Source organism: Lepisosteus platostomus, chromosome 23 (assembly GCF_059453375.1).
Source record: "Lepisosteus platostomus isolate fLepPlt1 chromosome 23, fLepPlt1.hap1, whole genome shotgun sequence".
NCBI classification, from domain to species: Eukaryota; Metazoa; Chordata; class Actinopteri; order Semionotiformes; family Lepisosteidae; genus Lepisosteus; species Lepisosteus platostomus.
Window position 1 is genome coordinate 10,772,532 of NC_142633.1, and position 21,577 is coordinate 10,794,108.

The following is a 21,577-nucleotide window of genomic DNA, read 5'->3' on the forward strand; positions in this document are numbered from 1 at the left end:
ATTTATTATTCAAACCCATTCTCCGTTTTCCATATCCCTAATAATATGAATACGTTTTTTTAAATGCACAGTATAGGCATCAGAGATAGTTTAGCTTTTAGTATATCATTTTTCTTTATTACTGCACCATCTGTGTCATACGTTTCAGTTTCAACAGGAAATCGATAAACCCCGAACGCGTGCACGATTTCGTGTAGAAAATATGCAAAAATGTGTCAAGCCTATTTTCTCCTCCTTGTATTGAGCTTGACGTTCAGCCGAACAAACTTCGTGGAGCGATCTTTTCCACCCAGAAATTCAGGAGAAAGCCTGACAGTCCTAGCACAAGTTTGCTCAATTGCTCTTTTGACATTTAAACAGTTAATGTCAAAAGCAAAGGCCCTCCCAGCTCTCCTAACTAGCCTGTAGTACTCGAGGACTTTTCTAGACCGTCCTCTTCCGGCAGGTTATTGATTCAGCCATGTGTCCATTAAGAACTGCGAGAGCTCCGAGACAAAATTGCGAAGGTGCTCGGTGGAGTTCAGCCTGGCTTTTAAGTGAGAAGCACGCCGCGGGTGTAAACAGTTTGCTGTGCTTTGGGAACCGAATCTGTCAGGGAAGGGGCAAAAAAAACCCAATATTGAATAATGGTAAGCTACGTTTCGCCTTTTTTGTTACCAGACTATAGTGTGTTGTGAATAATGTTAACAAGTCCAGCACAAAAAGCTTTATTTTTCCCCAGGTGATCCTTTGTAGATAAAAAAATATATTAGGATAGCCTCATTAAAGTTTATTTTTTGGTTTAATAACGGCGTTAATAACTCGTCAGTTTTCAGCCAACAAGCAATAAAAGGCGAGTAATGGTATTAATAATTGAATACATGATAAAAGATTACCTGAGCATGCTTTTTCGAAAATGAAAGCTGCTTGTGTGTGGTTCTTGCGAGAAAACTACAGGCAGGAACAAGCTAAATGAAGAGAGGCAGTTGTTGCATCTGGCGCTTCAGTGATAGTATTGCCCAATGCAACACAGCCTTTAACAAAGGCACGCTTTTTAAATTGTTGCCAGTGAAAAGGGTGTTTGTATACAGTAGCTCTGTTCCAGTCAGGTCATTACAAGATGGGATACCTGGCTCGTTCAGATCAAGTCTATGCAAAATTCCAAGAACCTTGTTAATAACTGATAAATATCACAGTTCTGCATTCGCATTACCGTAACTACCATTTTCAATGACATCGTACTTGGATTTCCGAGTACGGTACGGAAATCGATTTTGTCAACTTCGGCGATGTCATGTTTGTGATTCTCAGTGTGCTTTTACTCGCAACAGGTATTCAGCAAAGAAGTTCTCAGTGACAACTGGCCACATTAATTCTTAACTCATCCAAAAAAAAAACCCAACAACTTGTATGATTTTTAGCCTGTAACAAATTAGTTTCTTCTTTTATGATTTACTACAATCTCATTCTGGTTTAGTTTTAATATGAGGGGTGGGTGCTTGTCAACAATATAAAGTCAGTGGTGTTGGAGTGGTTTTGGCTATGCACGAAAGTAGAGAGCACATCTCTTTATGTCAAAATGGCATATTTGTGCACTGAGCTGTGTGACTGCAGATTTAAATACCAATTTGGTTCTTAGTGACATAATTAACCTAATTATGGACCAGTAATTTGACCAATTTGTCAACTTCACAGCAATGCAGCTAAATACCCTAAGAAAGGTTGGCCTATTCTGGACCTGCATCAGGAAGCTGTATAAAATGATGTTAACTAATTTAAAATTTCTCTCTTTATATATGACATTTTTTTTGTAATGAAAAGATAAATTAATGAGGAACCTTAATGGTTGCATTGCTGTGAATATATGAAAGGAATAAAAGTTTTTTAGGTCTTTTAAGCTAAGAGGATCCTGGGCACGAGTATTGTTTACTGCTTTATTGTAGCCGATATTAGTGATATACAGAGTGAGTCTGTCTCCCAGTAATGCTCCAGCCGCCTACAGTATGTGTCAGTATTTTATAATATGTCTTTGTTGTAAATGTCTGTAATATGTCTGTAGATTTTATTTTACTTCTATTTTTTTGTTTTGTTTAATGTAAATATCATTACTTTCATTTGCTTTGGCAACACTGATTGTACCCATCGGTCATGCTAATAAAGCACCGTGAATTGAATTGAATTGAATTGAATTGAATTACACAGTACAAAACGTTTTCTTAGGTTTAAAGGAAAAGACTGAGTTGGAAACATGTTTGTTGCGCTAATGTCCTCTGATAAAAAATGTATATATTTAATTTGCAAGTTCAGGCTGGGTAATGCTTTCACAAAAGCATGTCTTTCGTCAGCCTTGTTACCTTTCTGTTTCTCTGCATCTTTCCCAAATGGTTGTAATCTCCTTAGCCTTGTCCTTTATCTTTAGACTAAGCTGTACTGTTACTGGATTGTATGCCACTACATTATTGCGATTAACTAATTAGTAGTAAAAAACAATGCTTCATTGGACTTGACATGAAATGTCTACATCATTTCTGTGGGAGAATTGTATGGTGGATTAGGCTTATCCTAGTTCATGCAAATTTATGGCGCGTCTGTTAACCAGTCTGCTGAAGTCTGAGATCTGTCTGTTCTGTTAGCATTGTGGTTATTCATTATTAAAGAGCAAATGAGGGACAGTTTAGAATCAGTGGCATTGCAGCCTGTATGCTCTCCAGGGTGGGGGTGTGTGGCCCATAACAGCAGTAATTGTTTGCTTTGAGGGAGAGAGAGCTGCTGTTAGCCACCTGTGGTTGAAGGTGTTTCTGCATCCCTGAACCAGCTAACGGCTTTTCTTCTGATTATTATTGAAGAACTAACTTGTGCAATATTTCCCAATTTAGAATGAGCTTGGTTGCAACTAGCATTACTTGTATAATGTTATTTTGTCATGCTCCTGTTGTATATTATCATTAGGGGTTTCAGTGGTGGGAAGTGAAGCCATTACAGGTAATTTCCGTGGTGATTACTCGGTGATCTTGGTTACTGTTCCTCACCTCACCTGGGTTCTGCATGCAGTCCCTAAACCCGGGGCAGCCACAGAGACCTCTTTCACTCCCTCAGTATTGCATTAGCAAAACCTTTTTTGGCCATAGTTTTGCTGCCGGAAGAGTGGGGGTTTACAATTCCCAGACAGCGCGTTTAAAAATTGTAACTGCCGTCTTGTACAGCTGGAGAAATGCGTTTCTGAAAACGACAGTTCAGTGCATGTGGTAAATGAGCTGTTCTGCAAGGCTGTTCGCAACGAACCTTGCTCTTGGTTTGCAGGCAGGCTGCAATCTTTTTCTCTCTAATTTCTTCCACACACCAGGTATATTGCTAGCCCTGACCCAGCCTATTATTTTAATGTTGGAGCTAAACGGGTTTGCTGTCTTTACGTGCTGACAAACATGATGCATGTGAAAAAGCACAAGACTCTTGATAGGATCAGGCCCATGCAATATCTTTATGAAGTTAGAGCTTCAGTGCTTAAAAGCCAAGAGTTATGAGGGGGTGATGGCATTGTGCTAGCAGGTACAGTACAGATCAGAAACCTGTCAGAGGTGTTGCATTCTGTTTTACATCATGTCTTTGCTTTATGGTGTGGGCAAGTTGTTTTTACAAAATAATAAATGTAGAACTTTTTTTATGCTTGTTTTCACTCAGGATCTTTAAGTTCTTGGACTGCTTCCAGGTTGCGCTGCTTGGAAAAAATAGTTTTGTGTTCATGCAGAGCCAACATTATTATCTGCAGCATCTAGCCCTATGGTTGTGAAGTCAAGATATTCCCATCAAAAATACGTTTTGGGTCTTCAGCCTTCCTTTAAGTGGCAATAATGCACACTTTGGTTTTTGTGTATACTGTATATTGGCAGTATGGGAAGTGATTGTTTTTCCTGAACTGTTCTCAGAATCGTTAAATTATAGATGGCCGTATGATTATTAAAAAATACATGATCCTTGCGAAACAAGCTCTGTCCTGTGTTTGGCTCTCTAGATTTTTGTGATTATCCCTTTGCTTCAGGCTGTTTCCCCGATGGGGTCTGGGATGAATTCAGAGCCTTACAGAGCATGCTGTAAACAAAACAGCTTCTAAAAACACACTCATTCCCTCACCCAAACGTAAGTAATGAGGACAGGGAACCCAAAGAAAAATAAACTAAGGGGGTGATGGCGTTTGGAGATTGTCTGTAGTTACCGCATTTCAGGAAAATAAATGACAAATTTGACCACGGACGTTTTAAGCAGATGTTGCCATATAACGTCATGTGGGTCAAACATTGTTATTTTATGAAACATGAAAAATAAAGTTAAATTGGGCTTATTGAGTCATTCTTCCTGTTTGGCAGGATAATAATAGAAAAGTGGGCATTTCGCAGAGATAATGTTAAAAAAGTTGACTTCACCTGTTGTCATAGACTGAAATTACACATTTCTTCATAGAGGTTTAATGAAATCCAAAGAGTTATAGTATTATATTATGTATGTATTATGTAATACAGCACTGGACAGGTGATTCATATGGAGAAAATTTAGGAACTGTCAGAATCATTACCAGCTTTATCCTCTGATTTGTCACCTTGTAGTTATCTGTTTTCAGTTCAACGCCAGGGCTTAAAAGTCAAAATGTTTTAAGTTCCTTAGATATGAAATAAAAACGCAGTGAGGCTAAGGTCAAGTTGTTGCAACAGATGTCACATAATTCCAGATCTGTAATGGGTAGTAGACTACTTACTATAAGAAAATGTCTATAATGTGGTGTAATGTTTTCTTTTTGTTCTTCTTTATAAAAATACAGATCTGTTCTCAGTGGTGTTATCGCTGGTGGATTATGTGTGTGGAGCACTTTATGAATACCATTATTATTATTAATGTAATTATTACCAATATTAATAATTAATAGTAATTTTGATCTAAAAAAGCTTGCTCCTCCGAACAGGTATCAAATGCTTATCTATTTTTTTGTGCGTCTTCTTCACTTCTTTTCTATAAATTATTATTTTTTAACTCAGCCATTTTGTGGAGTTCCGTTTAACTGCCATAAAACCTGGGAAGTGAGGAGGAGGATATACAGTAGGAGGAAGTGTTTTCCTTTCCTTGCTTGTGTGGTGGATTTTAACAAGAACCATCTTTCCTGGGCAGTGTGGTTCAGAAAAAGGTTAAGATGACGCTGGATTTGAGGTGGTTATTTTAGCAGCATCCTTATCTGGGTGGTTTCTTAAAAGGAAGTTGGGGGGGAAAGGAAGATGAGATTGAAACTACACTGATTTCCCAAGTCTGATTCTCACAGTGCTAGTGAGAAGTGTGTAGACGGGCTGCAAGATACTTTGTGGTAATTAATGTAACTGTAAGCAACTGAAAATGTTTTCTTTGCTGGTTGAACATGCCATAATGCAGGAAAATAGCTAGGCTAAAGGAGACAACACATTATTTTACCCAAGCTACTCTTGTATCATAAGATGTTAATGAAAACAGTCTGAACTGATGCCGAACTTATGCCTAGTGGCTCATCAGCGCAGAGCTCATCACGGTTTCCATAGTGTCAAGCAGACTTGCGAGTACGCAGCTTACTCCTGGAGAGGACACTAGTCACCCATTTATACAGCATGGAGAACTGGGGCAATCAGAGCAGAGTAACTTGCTCGAGAGGACCATAGCAATGTGAACACAGAACCTCCACTTAAACAGTACAGGGCTCCAACTACGGCTGTGCTCTCACTTCCACTGATACTAAGTGCCTGGAATAAATTACTTCGTTGGGTTCATTTAAGGATTTTTTTTAGATCTTCGAGCAACACAGAGCTGCTTATTTATTAATATAGTGTCAGGTTGCCCCAAAGAGTTGCCCTACTGTACATAGGCCTGGAATCCTGCGGTTAAATTGGTTGCCAGTAACCAACACCAACCACAAAGCCAATAATTAAAGTTAGTGCAATCTGACCCAGAGTAACCCAGTATTGGTGTTATCATACTTTAATCATGTGAAACTGAGAAAATCTAGTGCTCTCATTTTCCTAGCTAGATAGCCTTTAAAAACATTTCAGTTTGTGTCATAATAAGATAATTAGCTGAATCTACTGTTATGAGGATAACATTACTGTGTGTCACAGTACATTCCTAGTGTTTATGGTGAGTGATCTGTGCCTTCATCACATATTGCATATCGTTGCGTGTTGCAGTGAGGGTGGGGATGCCTGGAGTCAAGGGAGTGCTTCTTTTGGACAAGTAAAGTGGGTGGATGTATTTTGGGCAGTCATTTAAAAACTTGGAAGTTACTAAATCAACATCAAGGCCCAAAGATAAGTAGGATAAAACCTCCACAATCTCTGGAAAGGTCCTGTGAGATGAATCCCTATTGGTCTCTCAAGCATTTATTGGAGGAAGTATGTAGGGTGAAGAGGGGTTTCTGGAATGTCGTCTTCACAGTAGTGTTCTAAAAAACGTTAATGAGTCTGTTTTAACTTCTGTAAGAAAACAAAGCTCTATCAGATTTTGTAGCACATGAGACACTGAGCTCTTACCTAATGAGTCACAGGCAGGAAAAGCTGTTAACACTCTGAGGACACAATACTGAATGAAAAACGAGACATTAATCAAATGCGTCTGTCTGACTCTGCCTTTTGTTTTCGGAAGTCTGAAACCTACTAGTAAACTTGAGAAAAGCCTATGTAGCGGATTGTCTAAAGTGATATTTGTGGTCCTTATTTTCCAGACTTAGCTTTCCTTTTTTTCCTTCATTCCTTTCCCTTTTTGCCTATCCTGTTTAAGTGGTCAACGAGCTCTTGAGTAGTGAGGGAAGGTTCACCAGTTAGGTGAACATCTTGCCCTGTTGCGGCTGTGATAAAGCACTTTCATTCTCGGCTTAAACACCCTTATAGCTGGGTGGTTTTATACTGAAGAATTTACGCAACATTGCTGTTATACATGAGAGCCAACAGAAATGGAAAGAATAGGAACGAGAACTGTAATCAGAAATTCAGTGCTCTGGGATAGATTTTGAGAAGACCTCAAGATCTGGAAAATACTTGTTACAGTTTGTACCCTTTAAAACATTTAATAGTGTCTGCTTACATGAGATCTGATCAATTTGGAAAAGAACGTTTCTCAATCTAATTTGTTTTCTTGTGATTGGGTCGTGCTTTCCACTTTTTACTCCCTGGTTTAGAATACCTACCTGGAACATTCTGGTTCTATTTACCTGATAATAACATCTAGGGCTATTGATCCCCAGCTCCCCAGTTTCCCTTTGTACACAGTATTTGGATGGCCATGTTCAAAAGGCTCATGTGGTCTGTGCTAATGAGAAACAATGAGTTGTGCTTTGTTCTAGATTCTATAACAGCTGGCAGTTGTGCCCTTTTGCTGTAGTGTTATTCCATATTAAATAAGTCATCTGTTTGATCTCACCATTTGGATTTTTAGATTTCCATGAAAGCTTGTCTATCAGAGAAACGGTTAGAATGTCATTTCTGGACACAAATGACCTCTATTCACAGCTTGCAGGTCCCTGGACAGTGAAGGTCCCTGGACATGTTACAGAGGTATGTGATGAGACTCAAAGCTCCAGTCTGGAGGACTGTGTTTCCATCCTAAAACCTTTGCTACTCCAGAACAATCTGCTGTTTCAATTAAATCGGTGACAAATTGAAAAAATGCAGGTCTGCCACTAGGAAATGGCTGCTTTTATAAGGATTCTATACAACAAGTAGCTTTCATGGGGAAAATGATATCTTGCACGTGACTACTCAGTTCAACCTGACAAAATGTTGTCTGAAATGGTCAGATAACTTTATTCTAATTGCGTGAGAGGAAATAATCTGCATTGTTTTAATGTGGAAAAAGCTAAAAGGAAGACACTGTTCTGCTAGATAAGAGTACTTGTGGTTACAAAGTTAAAAGGAGGAACTTGTATGTGGGAATATATCAGCATACCCAAATCTGTTCATTCTCATGCTCCCAGACCATATTTATCTAACCAGTCCTTAGTAATCGATCAGAAAAATCTAAAAACTACATATCTGTACTGCTGTACATTTCCCATATGGTATAGTGCATTTTATCTCTTATCTTTATTATCTATTGACAACATAGCATGTACAGAATGAATTTAGTTGGAACCAGAACAGCAAGGAGGGGACAGCAAGAACAAAAATATTGGGGCAGTTGGCTGAGGTGTCAGGGCTTTGATGCTAGGTAACTAGACATTTACTGTATTCAAGGTCTGTGATCAGCCTGTCTTGTTTTGACTTGCATGTCTGGAATGCATAGTCAAAAGTCCTGATGAAAACCACAGAAATTTCTGATAAAGGAAAGTTGGCAATTTTGAAGCTGAAAGAAAAGTCAGTCAAAACCATAGCACAGAAACTGGACAAACCAACACCAACAATTTGGAATGTACAGAAGACTAAAGAAAACAATTACCAATCAACTATGAAACCCATCCGCAGTTAAAGACAGTTCAGAGTTCAAGAGTGAATGTATCAAAATCTGCAGTTTGCAGAAGACCGACAAAGCAGAATTTAACAGGCTGCACAGCAACGTGTAAACTTCTTCTTAAGACAGAAACGCCAGATTGGAGTTGCCTTAGAATAACAAAGATGGACGAGGACAGCCTGACAATAACCTAAAGCATATAGCCAGTACAAATATGGAGAGAAAAGTGAAACATCTTACAGTAGGAAAATCTCTATTTCAACATGTGTTTTCCATGCTAAATAAAAACTACCAGAACTTCAGAAAAACAGCCAAGAATGCAAAGCATCTTAAATGATTTAATCAAATGCATTTGAGTTGAATGGGCCTCAGAATTCGTGCAGTTATTGTCTCAAAAGCATGTGCAGCAAAGAGCTGACTCTAATGTATCCCATAACGTATGGACATTTGACCTCAGTGTTGAATACAAACAAAACATATTGAACATAACATTTGTGATCACAAATACAAAGTGTTTGCTTTAAAGCAAAAGACGTTTTGATTTCAGTGTCCTGGCACCTTTGCAAGACACTATACACTTAATCTTTCTCCCCCCAGTAGGTGGTGCTCTTCCATCTGGACAAGCGTTTCCTAGTTAATGAGCCCGTTCAGCAACTGAGAACACTGTATTATAGATGCCGTCTTTTGAAAGAGAAGTTCAACCAAGGTCCTGAATATTTGGTCATTAATTATCTCCACTTTCCATATGAGTAGGGATGGTAGTCCCTGTGTCTTGGCTAAAATCCACTCTGGGCTGCACAAGCTGGCCTACCTAAATTTCCCCCTTAATTCCATGACAAAAAAGTTTTTTATCTCTTCCAGTGGTTTCTTTTATGTAATCCATTGCTGCAAAATGATCATTTTTTCCTTTTAATTGGTATTAAGTGGAATCCTACAGAGGAAGCAAACCAGGGCAGCACTTTACCACTAGCTCATAAAGCAGGGGTTCAGGTTCTGCGGTTGTGAACAGTAGGAGACATGAGGATGGAGGATGGGGGAAAAAAGGTTTTTATCTCTGGCAAAGATTTCACACTTTGTCTGTGCAAGATACGCAAGTCTTAATTAGAAGCACCAGCTTCTGCTTTTATTTCTTGATCCACTGTTCTGTTAGTGTGTTTGAAGTTATTTCTCCTTGGGTGATTGGAGAGAGGCTCAATCAGCCTTTCTGGTAAGGAGGGAGTTATTATTTTTTTAATCCCGGAGACTGCTCCGTTCCCACTTCTGTAAACTCAGGTTTGCTTTTTGAGTGTCCACATTACTAAGTTGTGTGTATATTCATCATCATGCTTTTTGTTGATTTTACTGAGCTTATTATTCATTGTTGGCATTATTTAATTTGGCTAATGTCAACATTGGCATTTCAGCTACCAGTCGCCTCTGAAAAGTCTTATTTCGGCTAAATAAGAGTGATGCATCGAAGGAGTATTTCCAGCATTTCCACAAGCACCATTTGTGCTACTTCTCTCTCAGCCCCTTACCCATCCCTCAAGTATCTACGCTGACCGTTTGTCTGTGTTGTTTGAGAGTTAAAGGCTCCATATGATATAAAGGTTAAGTGGCAGCTAGAAAGCAGACTGTTACACAAACGTGAGTTGAAGGTTTTTTTCTATAGTTTGACTTGAATTTACTGTACATTTGAGTTTCACATGCCGCAATGCGTTCATTTACATCTTTCGGTTTTAGTCATCTGTTTTGAATAAATGGAGCCCAGGCTGTTACTGGTACCCTGTTGGGCTCCCAGCCAAGTATATGGGTTTTTCCTGAGAAGATGCCTTTCTTGGCTGATGTCATGCTAGTGGAAGGCAGAGGTAGGTTTCAGATATGCAGATTAGCCTTCCTTGTGTAGATTTTGCATGTTATCGTCAGCGGAATGTACAGAATAATGTTTTCCATAAGCAGAGAACATGTACATGAGAGAATCTCACCTGGAAATAGTTTAACTCAAGCAAGGTACTGCCTGACAACATGTTTAAAGTACAGCATTGAGAAGGTGGAGTGTAGCTGTGAACTATTAATCTCGTGATCCTGCTTAAACTGTTTTATAGTGCCTGCCAAAATGAAATTGAAAATTTAACTCTCATCAGTTGGGCAAAATATTGTTGGTAGTGCATACCATCTCCACTAATTAATTCTGTGACCCTTTTATTAAAACAAACAAACATGAAGATCTAAAATGAAACAGCCCAGCACAGCTGTTCACAGGTCACCATAGCAGAAAACTAGTGGTCAGACAAGAGTGAAGTCAGATGCCTCCCACACATGCTACTGGATTTTATATTTTCATGTCAAATGGGAGCTTCCATGTGAAAATGCGTGTCTCTTACCTGGTTCAGATTTACATTCTCTTTTGAGACCTCTTTTTTTTCCCCCCACCACACTACCAGTTCTTTGTGCCACCCCCCACCCCAGGGTGGCAATGTGTGACAAAACCTCAATTTCCAATAATGCCCCATGTCATCTCCATTGATAATGCTGTGGAGCTCCACAACAATCGTCAATTTTAAAGGTAATGTTATCAAAAGCAAAACAAAACAGTTACAGTAAGTAAAATCAGAAGAATTTGCATTAACATTGATGCCGTAATTTAATAGCTTTATAACACAGGGTCTAGAAGTTACATGGCTTGATAAGTCTCCTATCATTGTCTTGTTGCCAGAGCTGTGTTCTATAGAGTGTGAAACCTGAGATATGTGCAGACTTCCCAGAAGATAAACAGCTTGTCATAAGTAATCTGAAATGAATTAAACTTAATCCTATAAAATACACAATAGCAGGGTCTGTTTCGTTTAAGCATCAGTGACTATACACACCGCAGTGCTTATTTATGCTGCATGTACTTTTTTTACTGCCAAGAATTTTGCCTGTTTCCTTTACTCATGACAGTAACTGGGCTTTGTGAAATTATTGTTCCTTCTGGTAAGAGTTGTTAAACATCGTGTATTTAGTTAGACATTAGATAGCAGAACACATATTAGAGTAGAAAGCTACAGTGTTGTAGAGATGTGTTTTACTATCTTGCCTGTAAAATGTACTGTAGAATCATGACATCATCTTGGGGTAAGAACAAATTAAATGTATTTAACTATAGTTACACATAGTACACATTTTAAAAATGGAATCGTTCGACATTTCATATTTTAATCTGGAGAAGCAAAGGAGAGTGATTTTAGGATTTTAAAATTTGTTTTCCATCATGCGGTTGACTTTTCTGCCAATACATCTGAGATCTTTGAAAAGAATCCATGAATGCAGTACCAAGGATGTTAAGCCTTAAAAATCCATTGGTGTCGTACACAGCAAATCCAAACATGCATTTGAAACGATGCCCAGACACAGGCATTTTTTGAGTATGCATGTTAGGTTAATGAACTGAAACAGCGCTCCCGAGTTTCTATTCCTTACAATAGGAAATAGAGGTGGATTGTGGTTTATATTAATTCTAACCTGAGGACAAATTCCATTTGTATTGTGTGCTCTGTCCTTCTGATATACATGTGATAGAAAAAAGACTTGAAATGGCAGTTGTTTAAAAATTGGCCCACAGCAATGTCTCTCCTACACCCAAAAGGAGAGTGAGGAAAGGCAGACAGGGTCACCGAACCTCCCCAACCATCAAGACCTCTTTTGACATGCTACAGGATCCACAGTGACCTCTAGGAACGTTGAAAAGGCACATCTATCACTACCATCAGCACAGAACTCAACTGGGATGTTGCGGGGGTTGCTGTTTCCCAGAAGTCACCTGGTTGACTGCTGCATAGCCTGCCAGTTTAGTACTCTGCCACCTCCAGGATTGTACTCGCATTCTTCTGGTGACACGATCCAGACCATAATTTATGACATCTGGGTCTTGGAGCTTAATCTGCATTCCGAGTGAAGACCTTTACCAGTTTAGCCACTTGGGAACCCAATAGTTGCCTCTGGTGATGTCTATATTTGTTGAAATCTGAAGAAATGTTTGTGGGCTTTCTCACCCACTGATGATGCTCAGCTGGAGTGGAGACCCTGGGCAATACCATGGGCTGAGTTTGAACAGAATTACACATTGTAATGTGGTGCTGCTGGAGATGATAACATACTGTAGCGACATGTTTTTGCAACATAAATCCAAGAGCAGAAGTCTTGCACAACCTGGAGTCAATCATCCACCATGCCCACCCCAGGTGGTTCAAACTATATAAACCGTGATCTGGCACCATGCTTGGCCTATTCACGGGCAAGTTCCTGAGCACTGCCAGATCACGGTTTATATAGTTTGAACCACCTGGGGTGGGCATGGTGGATGATTGACTCCAGGTTGTCCAAGACTTCTGCTGAATTAGTTGCCATGGTATGGCAATGAATGGCAGGTGGCTGGCTACCGTGTAAATACTAGTTCACCCCACCACTCGTCTGCAGCAGCGACCATGACACCCATACAACACTATGGTAGTGTAATGTTTGCTGAGGGCTGCTGGGGAAAGGAAGGTTTCAGCTGGATACACTGTCCTCAGTGGCACCTGGAGCTCTTACACACCTGAAACCTTTCACTGACATGAATGAGAGATGCTGATGGGGTCAGAGCTGACTTTCTGTTAAAGTGTGATGCCCCTCAGTGCTTGTCAATTGATAATGTCAAGTGAAGCACATTTGCTGTTTCAGAATGGGAAGAATGTGTATAGTGTGTGTATAGGTCTTTGTCTTTACATGCTGTACCAAGTTTATAAACATTTGGAAATCCCAAATTAGGTGGGTTTAACATAGTATTTGATAATTACAAATTTAAAAGGAATTTCCTGCTCTCTGGTTACCATGTTAAAGTTTCCTTCAGTGTGCCTGTGGCGTTTTCATATTGGGAAGATTGTTGGAGTAAAACCACAGAAAGCCGTGTGGTGTACTAGTTTGTACCAAACTGTACAACTTGTACATTTCGCAACATGTTAAGCCAGCAGTATGCGAGTTTAAGCCAACTAAATGATGCCTGAAATGTCAGTAACTCATGACTGGTAATGTAATCTTACCTTAAGAAAAAACACTTGGCACTTGCACTAATGCTGGCTTTGGGAATATATTTTTCTTTGCAAGAACAGCACATGGTTCCTCACATTTACTGAAGCACAAGTAATTAACCCAGGTTTTCTGGGAGATTCAAGTGCAATTCCCAATATTGCATTGTTGGAAATGCATTTCAGTAATTTGTTTAGAAAATTCACTTTTTTCCAGATGAAGTCCCTTGTCCGAAACCAGGGTGGATCTGGTCATATGATGGCAGTTCTGTATGTTGCTGATCTGAGCATGTCTGTGGTAAACTCAAAAATGTTTGGGAAGAAGATTCTCCTGGGATTTACTGACCTTGGTGTGCCACAGACGTTCCTTCTGAGTAACACCACATGGGTTGTGATGTCAGACAGTGGACCTCCTAATTGGATGAAGATGTTTAGCAACTTGTACAGCAAACAGTTTTGTTACAACTGTAGAGGTCTCAAAGCCATGAACTGCAGGTATATTAAGGCTTGCTTAGTTAGCTATCAAGCCATATTTTAATTAGGAAAGACAGAGATTAGACTTAGTTTTTCGTACTCTTAAAAACGAAGGACCTTAAGCTGCCGTTTCCCTGACAGCTGCAGTCTAAGAGTCTGGCTGTGCTTATGGTGTCTTTTTAAAGTTGCTTTTGTCAGGCCCAGAGATCCGTAGGTTTGGTTGTCCACTTAATAGCTGCTGCTGCTTGTTGTATTGTTCTGTGCAGCTCTGAGCTGTGACAGCTCGTGGGAGACTGTAAGGAGCTGGAGAATTAGTAAGAGCCTGTGGGAGGGCTGTAGCTCCACAGACCTGAAACCTGAGGGAAGAGGGTATTGATCATGCTTGAACCCCACTCAACCACCTCAGTAAGTTCTTTATTTAGGTTAGGGAAGTTGGGGGAAAACCCCAAAGCAGGTTGGCATTTGGGCACTTGTTTTAAACTTTAAAAAGCAATTGCCTGGATTCCAAACACCACCTTTTGTTCTGAGAATATACAGTAGACACTCATTATAAATGGGATAGCTGAGGCTATATGTCTATTATTGGAATCCTCAGGTTTAAGGGAAATATTTTGATTTTTCTGATTTAATTTTAAGTGTTTCAGATGAGGAGCTTGGCTGCATGTTTTAGAAAACTTTTGTTTAGAAAGAATTAAGTACAGAGGTGTTTCTGCAGGGCAAATGTTGATGATAACCCGTGTTCTGTGCACAGAAAATGCAAAAGTGATAGGAAAGAGCTGATATAATTTGCACAAGAACCATTTACTGCTCAGCTCGGTGTAACTTGACCACTTACTTTTTGTATCCCATTCAAGACTAAAACCCAAGTGGATGCGTCATTAAGTGAGGTTGAAAAATTATTTAACTTTTAAGGAAAAGAGAATTGGGCGGCTCATTTTAACTGGATGCCGTACATACTTTTCTATTCTAGGCAAATGGTTTGTGTGTGTGAGCCTGAATATTGACTGTTTGATGAGGCAGCTGTTTTCGCTTTAGGGTTCTTTTGAATTGCAAATAATTAATTCAGTCCTCCTGTCACGGTTCTCAGGTCCAGGCCTTCTCTTGCTTTGGCATTGTTCTACAAAATAGTTAATAATGAACAAACATTGTTTGAATTATGGTCTACATAGCCTGTGGAGTTCATTTACCTTGACTTTCTTTTAGGACAGTTTATTGACTATTGGAGCAATGAAACATTCTTTTAAACGTTTTTGCTTTATCCTATTAACAGGTCTCTATTTCTGTGCTAGTTTGCAACTGGCTAACCACCTTTTAAACACCAGTGAATTCATTGAGTCTTATCTAGATTCTAAGTTAAGGGGCAGCACAGCAGTTGCCATTGCAGCCTTGTAGCCCACTTGGGGTGCTATTCAATCGGCCTGGACTTTGTATGTTCTCCCTTGTGCATGTGTTCACGTAGGTATCCTCCGGCGACTCTAGTTTCCTGTCATAGTCCAGTGACATACTGGTAGATTAATTGGCCCTGGCGAGAGTGTGTGTGTGTTTGTATCTGCACACTTTGAACTCCTGTCCAGGGTGTATCCTGCCTTGTGCCCGTTGCTTGCCGCAGTAGGTCGCAGCTCCTCCATGACTCAATATTGGATAAACCATTTTTTAACAACAGTAATAATCGAAGATATTTAGCCGATGTATTTATCCAAGGCATTTTATAGGGTTAATCAAACATGTATGCTACATACTGTACAGTGCATTCTCTTTCTGGGTCTTTAATTGCCAGTGTAAATAAAACTACAACCCTAAAATATCATTTCTCAGATACTGTGAATTGTGAAACTGCAGGACTTAATTGCAAGTTAAATAGGCTGTAAGATTCGTACGAGTAAAAATAATACAATTTTATTAATAAATGATTTTCACTTAATCCAAAACATTATACTGTAGTGTAATTTGAATACACGCACACAGAAGTAAAAAAAAGAGAAATGAAAAAGCACAGTGAATTGGTTTGAAAAGCCAAGGGTGAAATTAAGTACAGTGGAAGCTAAAAACAGGACTTACAAGTGGGTTTTTAAAAAGGATACCACTCACTGGACTCCTCCTTAATGGTATTGGGTTGAGAGTTCCACAGATGTGGTACTGCTCACAGGGCCTTTAAGCAGCTGGGCTGTATTAAACAGTTAACTAGTAAGGTAACCTTGAGCTAGACTTTTCAGTGCTGTGTATGTGAGCAGGGGAAAGTTTGATCAGCATCACCTTGAAACTGCTTGAGAACACAGGTATGTGAAGCCAAGCACTTGGCAGTTGTGATTCTAAGGAAAAAAACACCTTGCTTCATAACAAGCAGTCTTTCGGTACTTTCAGCTGAAAAATGACTTTGAGGTACCTTTAAAGGGATGTTGTATAATTTGAAAATAACAGAATGAAGAGGTTTATCTATTAATTACAAAATTGTTGGAAATAAAAATAGAAGATCTTGATAGAGCTGCAAAGAGTCAACTTTTAGGTTAGGAGATCTGTATTACAAATACTTTTAGCAACACAAAAACTGCTACCTTGTGTGTGAAAGGACAATATTTAAAAATGTCTGAAAAAGTTTGTAGTTTCCCAAAAAATTGATCAAAAAGTTCTGTATAGGGTAGTAGTTATATGCAAAACAGACAATTTAAAAATAAACAAGTGTACAGTCTTGTTTCAAAACTGGATTTTCCTGCGTATGGTAGATTACACATTTATTGAGGTGTAATTCAGATCTTTTCTTGTAGGTTTCTGTGTAAGGTATACAGTAATTTCAGGCATTGTTGGGAGTATTGTAGCTAACAGCACTGAGAAATTAAATTCTTGCAATGTCTGTACTATTAAAAGTTGGAAAGCTTAGGAGTGTGTTTTGGCATTTCTAATTCTAATAAGGCAATGCTTTGATTACAGCTTGTTTTCAGAAATGAGTATATTGCCAGTCAACACAGCTGCTTACAGAGGTGTGGAAGAGGTGTGAAATTCACAAAAGACTCCCGGAAGCAAAGGCGAATGCCTCATATGTGGGAGGGATCATAGCAGGGGGCCCTGTCTCGGGCATCTCAGATGACAGTACCCAAGACAACCAGGAGTTGGTTGGGGAGTGGCTTTGTAGGAGATCCCTGCCTCTTGAACTGGAATGTCAGAGGGGGAGAGATGTTGTAGGTGGAGCTTAAGTTCCCAAGGTTTCCTCCCAGTTATTTGGAAAGCCGCATTGTGGAATGCACAATGAATACACTTAAGTTGTTCAAGTAACTTCTTCTTCCTGTTTTTGTTACATGCCTTCTGTGTTTAGCAGTGGGCTTGGTCCTGTGAGAGGTATGTGTGGGAGTGGAACCCTTTGGTGAGAGAAAGAGAGCCACACTCTTGACAACCGGGATCTTGAGAAACCTGCGATCCTGAACTGTTTCCCTGCAAAAAGGGAGTGTTTTATAATCTTGCAGGCGTGTGTCAAGATGAATTACTGCAGATTGCCTGAAAGAGTGTTGCTTACGCGATCAGATCTACGGGCTGGACGGTTATCATGAAGAAAAGTATTAAAGGCAATAGGAAGCAAGAGTTGGACATATTTTTATAAGGTCTCTTCCTTTGGATCTGCAGAGAATTCTACATGGGAGAAGTTTCCCGATGGATATAAAGCAGGAAGCAATTCATAATATTTCCTGAAAGGGTGGAGATTGTAAAGATAGTATTCCCACAAAACAAAAACAGTTGGGCTGCTCCAGCATGGAGACTCTAAGGGAATCTTTTCTGCACTTGACTTCACAGATGTCGTCATACAGACGGACCACGTTTGAAGAAGATGACTTGGTGGACTCTACAGTGGATGAGGTTTACCCCAATGGCCTGCAGGTAAGGGGTTATCCAAAACTGACATTTCCAAAATCATTTCTGAACATCTCCAATAGCCCTGTATTGGTGGGTTATAGAACCTTGGCAGATGGGCCCGTTTTGGCTCTCCTGCCACTGGTCTGTCTATCTCATTTGTGCTAACCATTGTATCTGTGATTTGTAGTTGCTTTCTGTCAGCCTGTGAAGAAAGAACATTCTGGTATCAGCCACTCATTCAACCTCACTGGATTTAGCTGTCTATAGGAAATGCAGTGCTGTGACTGAAGGCCTTTTAAACAGAAAAATAAATACTGACAGTGACACTCATCAGATGAGCATGTCATTGCCTGATAGTTTTTGTTTGAAACATGCTGACAGTTTTGCATAACATGCATAACAACTTTTATATTTAAATCCTGAACTGCTTGGACCTAAACATCCAAGACCAGCACTGATGTAGAAACTTTTTTATCAAGAAGACTTAAATGAGTATTCGATTGTATGTATAGTAAGAACTTTATAGATCAATGGAACCCCTGTTAGCTTTTATTATTTGAACTTATTTTCTTCAAGAACAGTCGGCAATAATATTTTACTGGTATTTCAACTTTGTGCAGTAGTTACAGTTCAGTAGAGACACTGTCAATTTTGACAACCATCCTAAATTTCTCTGTATACAGTTTGGACATTGCTATGAGTTAAAGCTGTAACAGCTCAAGTCATAATTATCAGGCTATGTGAAGAACACATCTTGTGTTCTTTGCACATACGTATATGGTTTCCTTTTATAAAACTTTGCTTAACCTCTTCAGTAAGAGAAAGAAGAATATGCAATGTTATTAAACATAAATGTGATTTAACATAATTCATATTTAAGTAGTTAGGTTTCTCTTCTATATGTAAAAAACATTTAAATCAGTCACAATGTCTGCGATGGAGATTCCATTGCCATAAAATATATAAATGATGACCTTTAAACACTGTAAAACAGTGATTGTACTGTAGGTTGATGAGGAATTTTAAAGCCCAAACCTTTTATAGAGCTAATTTCGGTTATACATTTTATAAATGGATCAGCCGTATTGTACAGTGCCTGACTGTTCTGATCAAACATGCTGTTCGTAGTCAAATTAGTTAAATTAATTCCTGGGTTTTGCCCCTGGAGCACTTAACAATGTGGTCCACATTTGAAATAACAGGTGTCTAGAAACAGAAGTGAAATTACACTGACAGCCATTGTTTCAGGATGCTGGCTGGCCTGATGTCACAGTTACAACCACCCTGTACATCTCTGTGGTAGCTTGACAAGACTTGTAAAACCCACTCCGGTGAAGTTTCAGCACTCATGGGTTTAAAAAGAGGCAAGGAGTAGAATTGGGATTACTTATAGAACTGCGTTCCAAGAAATTTCCATGATAGTAATGAGAAAAAATAATAAGTAGGGTTTTGAGAGAGATTCTAGGCCAAATGTAAAGCTGTTCCTTTTTTACATGTGGTACAGATTTGTTTGAAGTGGTTTACTTCAGTGGCAACCTAATGTATTAAGAATGAGAACGTGAAGCAGAACACCCTGTAACAGGAGTCATCCATGGTGCCGGTCAGAAGCAGGGTCACTGTGCGGTCAGCTAAAGGGCCAGAACAGGAAAATCCTGGAACAAACAGATATTACAATTGTAGCTGCTTTTTGGCCACGCAAGTGCTTAATTCTCATCTAATAAGAAGAAGTCTGAAAGACTTTATGTTTATGGGTTATTGTATTTGTGGATTAATTATGTAGTTCTAATGATTTTTTAAGCATTATATTGAAACAGGGTTGTTTCTTTTCTGAAATAAACTATAATGGTCTGTATAACTCTGCAGTTCCCATTCATATATAGTGATTATATAATTATTAGATAAAACCTATTGTTTATATTTTGCTTCTAATGCTGGGTGAACCAGATTTTTCAGGATTTTAAGTTTTTTCTCTGAAGCTGTTTGGCGTTTTGGTGCTCCAAATAGAAATGTAATGACTTGGGGCTCTTTTCCACAAATCGGTCTGGCCGTTCTTCCCCTCCATCAGGCTGTGGTTTTTTTTTTTAAATGTGGCCGCAGCGGAACTTCAAATCAAATCTGATCTTTAAGCCACCAAAGCTCTGGCTGAAACCATAGCTCTCAGTGGTCTAACTCAACGTGGCAGAGAAAATAAAAATGGCTCCATCACCCCAGTTTTGGATCAAGAGCAGAAGGCGTCGCTTAGTTATTGGGCAATAACTCCATAACTATTGGGGTTTCTGATTAATGTGGTGAGCTCCTCTCGCCTGTTTCATGATGTGTCAGAAATGTGTTCCATTGTAAAGTCTTGAACCCGGGCAACCATCTCTTTCCTCTTTAAAAGGTAAATTAGTCTCTTCTTTTCATGAGCTCTGCACTTGATATTGTAGTTTGCCCAGTGAGTTGAATTAATTAGACATCAAGAGGTTTGGCGTTACATTAGTGTCTTGCAGTCCCCAGACTGAGCCCTCTGCTAAAGTGTAATTGCCCTGTCTACCACCCAGCTGGCAATCATATTGTGGCGCAGTGCTGAATGTGAGTGGGAACTGGAGCTGTGGCCTGTAAGGAGTGTCAATACCAGTTAGACAACACTGTGCCGGAACCCACTGACTTGATCATGCCGTATTTTTACAGACAACAAAATAAGGTCTAAAGTCAGGACATTGCTGTTCTGAGCCAGGACATCCTCAGCCTGTGTGAGTTGCTGGATTTGTACTAGCTTGTAGTGTTGTCAGTAAGACCTGCTCGTCTTCTCCGATTGATAACAGTTCCTGTAGGCACGCTGGGGCTTCGACAGTGACGGTTTTGAGGGAAACCATTCTCCCATTGCATGTGCAGTCCGTGTTCATGCTTGCCACACGAGTTGCAGTAACAAAATATTGATTAGTTACTGGAGTTTCCAAATTAGTTAAGATCAGATAGATGAGATCACTTTATTGGCCATGTACAACTTCCTGTATAAGGAATTTGTCTTTTCGCATACCCCAACTTGTTCTCCATGAGACGCACAGGCAGGGAGAGAAGCTTGGGGTCAGAGTGCAGGGTCAGCCATTTATACAGCACCCCTGGAGCAGCTGGGGTTAAGGGCCTTGCTCAGGGGCCCAACGGTGTAGGATCCCTCTGCAGGCCGCGGGATACAAACCAGCAACCTTCCAGCCACTGGCGCAGATCCTTAGCCACTAGAAGAATAACTGATGTTCTGCTTTCTTTCATGTATTCAAGATTAATCAGGTGCTTTAAGTACTGTAGGTTGTGAGTATTAAATTATTAATGCTGTCTTCATCTCTTTGTCACTGTGTTCTGATTGGATAGCTGTATTATTCTAAATGAGACATTCAGGGAAAAAAAAACCTTGTCTTCCTTTTTTTATTTGTTTGGGTGCTTGCTTCTGTCTGAGTGCAGTGCCTGTTATTTTTGTTACATGCAGTGCAAGTTGAGGATCTTTTCTCAGAGTATCTGGAATTCTGGGCAGCTAAATATTGAACAATTGGAACTGCGATGTCGCACTGTGATTTACTGGTTGTTCTGTGGATGTGTACTCATAAATTATAATCCTGTTTATTTCCCTTGCGTCATTACAGTGAAGGTTCCTTAAAAAAAGGTTGGTCTTGTTTTTCTTCATTTAGCCTTCCCATTTGTTTAAGGAATTGGAACAGTAATAAATCTTTTTTTTCTTAAAAAAAAAGCAGGGTGAAAAGTGCACTATTACCTATTCCCTTTCGAAACAACAAGGCATTGAAGGAACACTAGGCAAAATTTGCTCTCTTGAAATCACTTCT

At 39.5% G+C, this 21,577-nt stretch overlaps 1 protein-coding gene across 4 annotated transcripts in view; it reads left to right on the plus strand.

The window, feature by feature from the left end:
- The first annotated feature begins 457 nt into the window (after positions 1 to 457).
- Positions 458 to 21,577, plus strand: part of ece1 (endothelin converting enzyme 1) — a 46,557-nt gene continuing 25,437 nt past the window's right edge. Inside the window, exons 1-2 of one of the 4 annotated variants that reach the window (XM_088616825.1) lie at positions 458 to 629; positions 17,703 to 17,786. In XM_088616825.1, coding sequence (XP_088472951.1) covers positions 627 to 629; positions 17,703 to 17,786 — 87 coding nt within the window. In that variant the 5' untranslated portion in view covers positions 458 to 626. The other 3 variants (XM_088616827.1, XM_088616826.1, XM_088616824.1) reach the window with 3 other exon arrangements.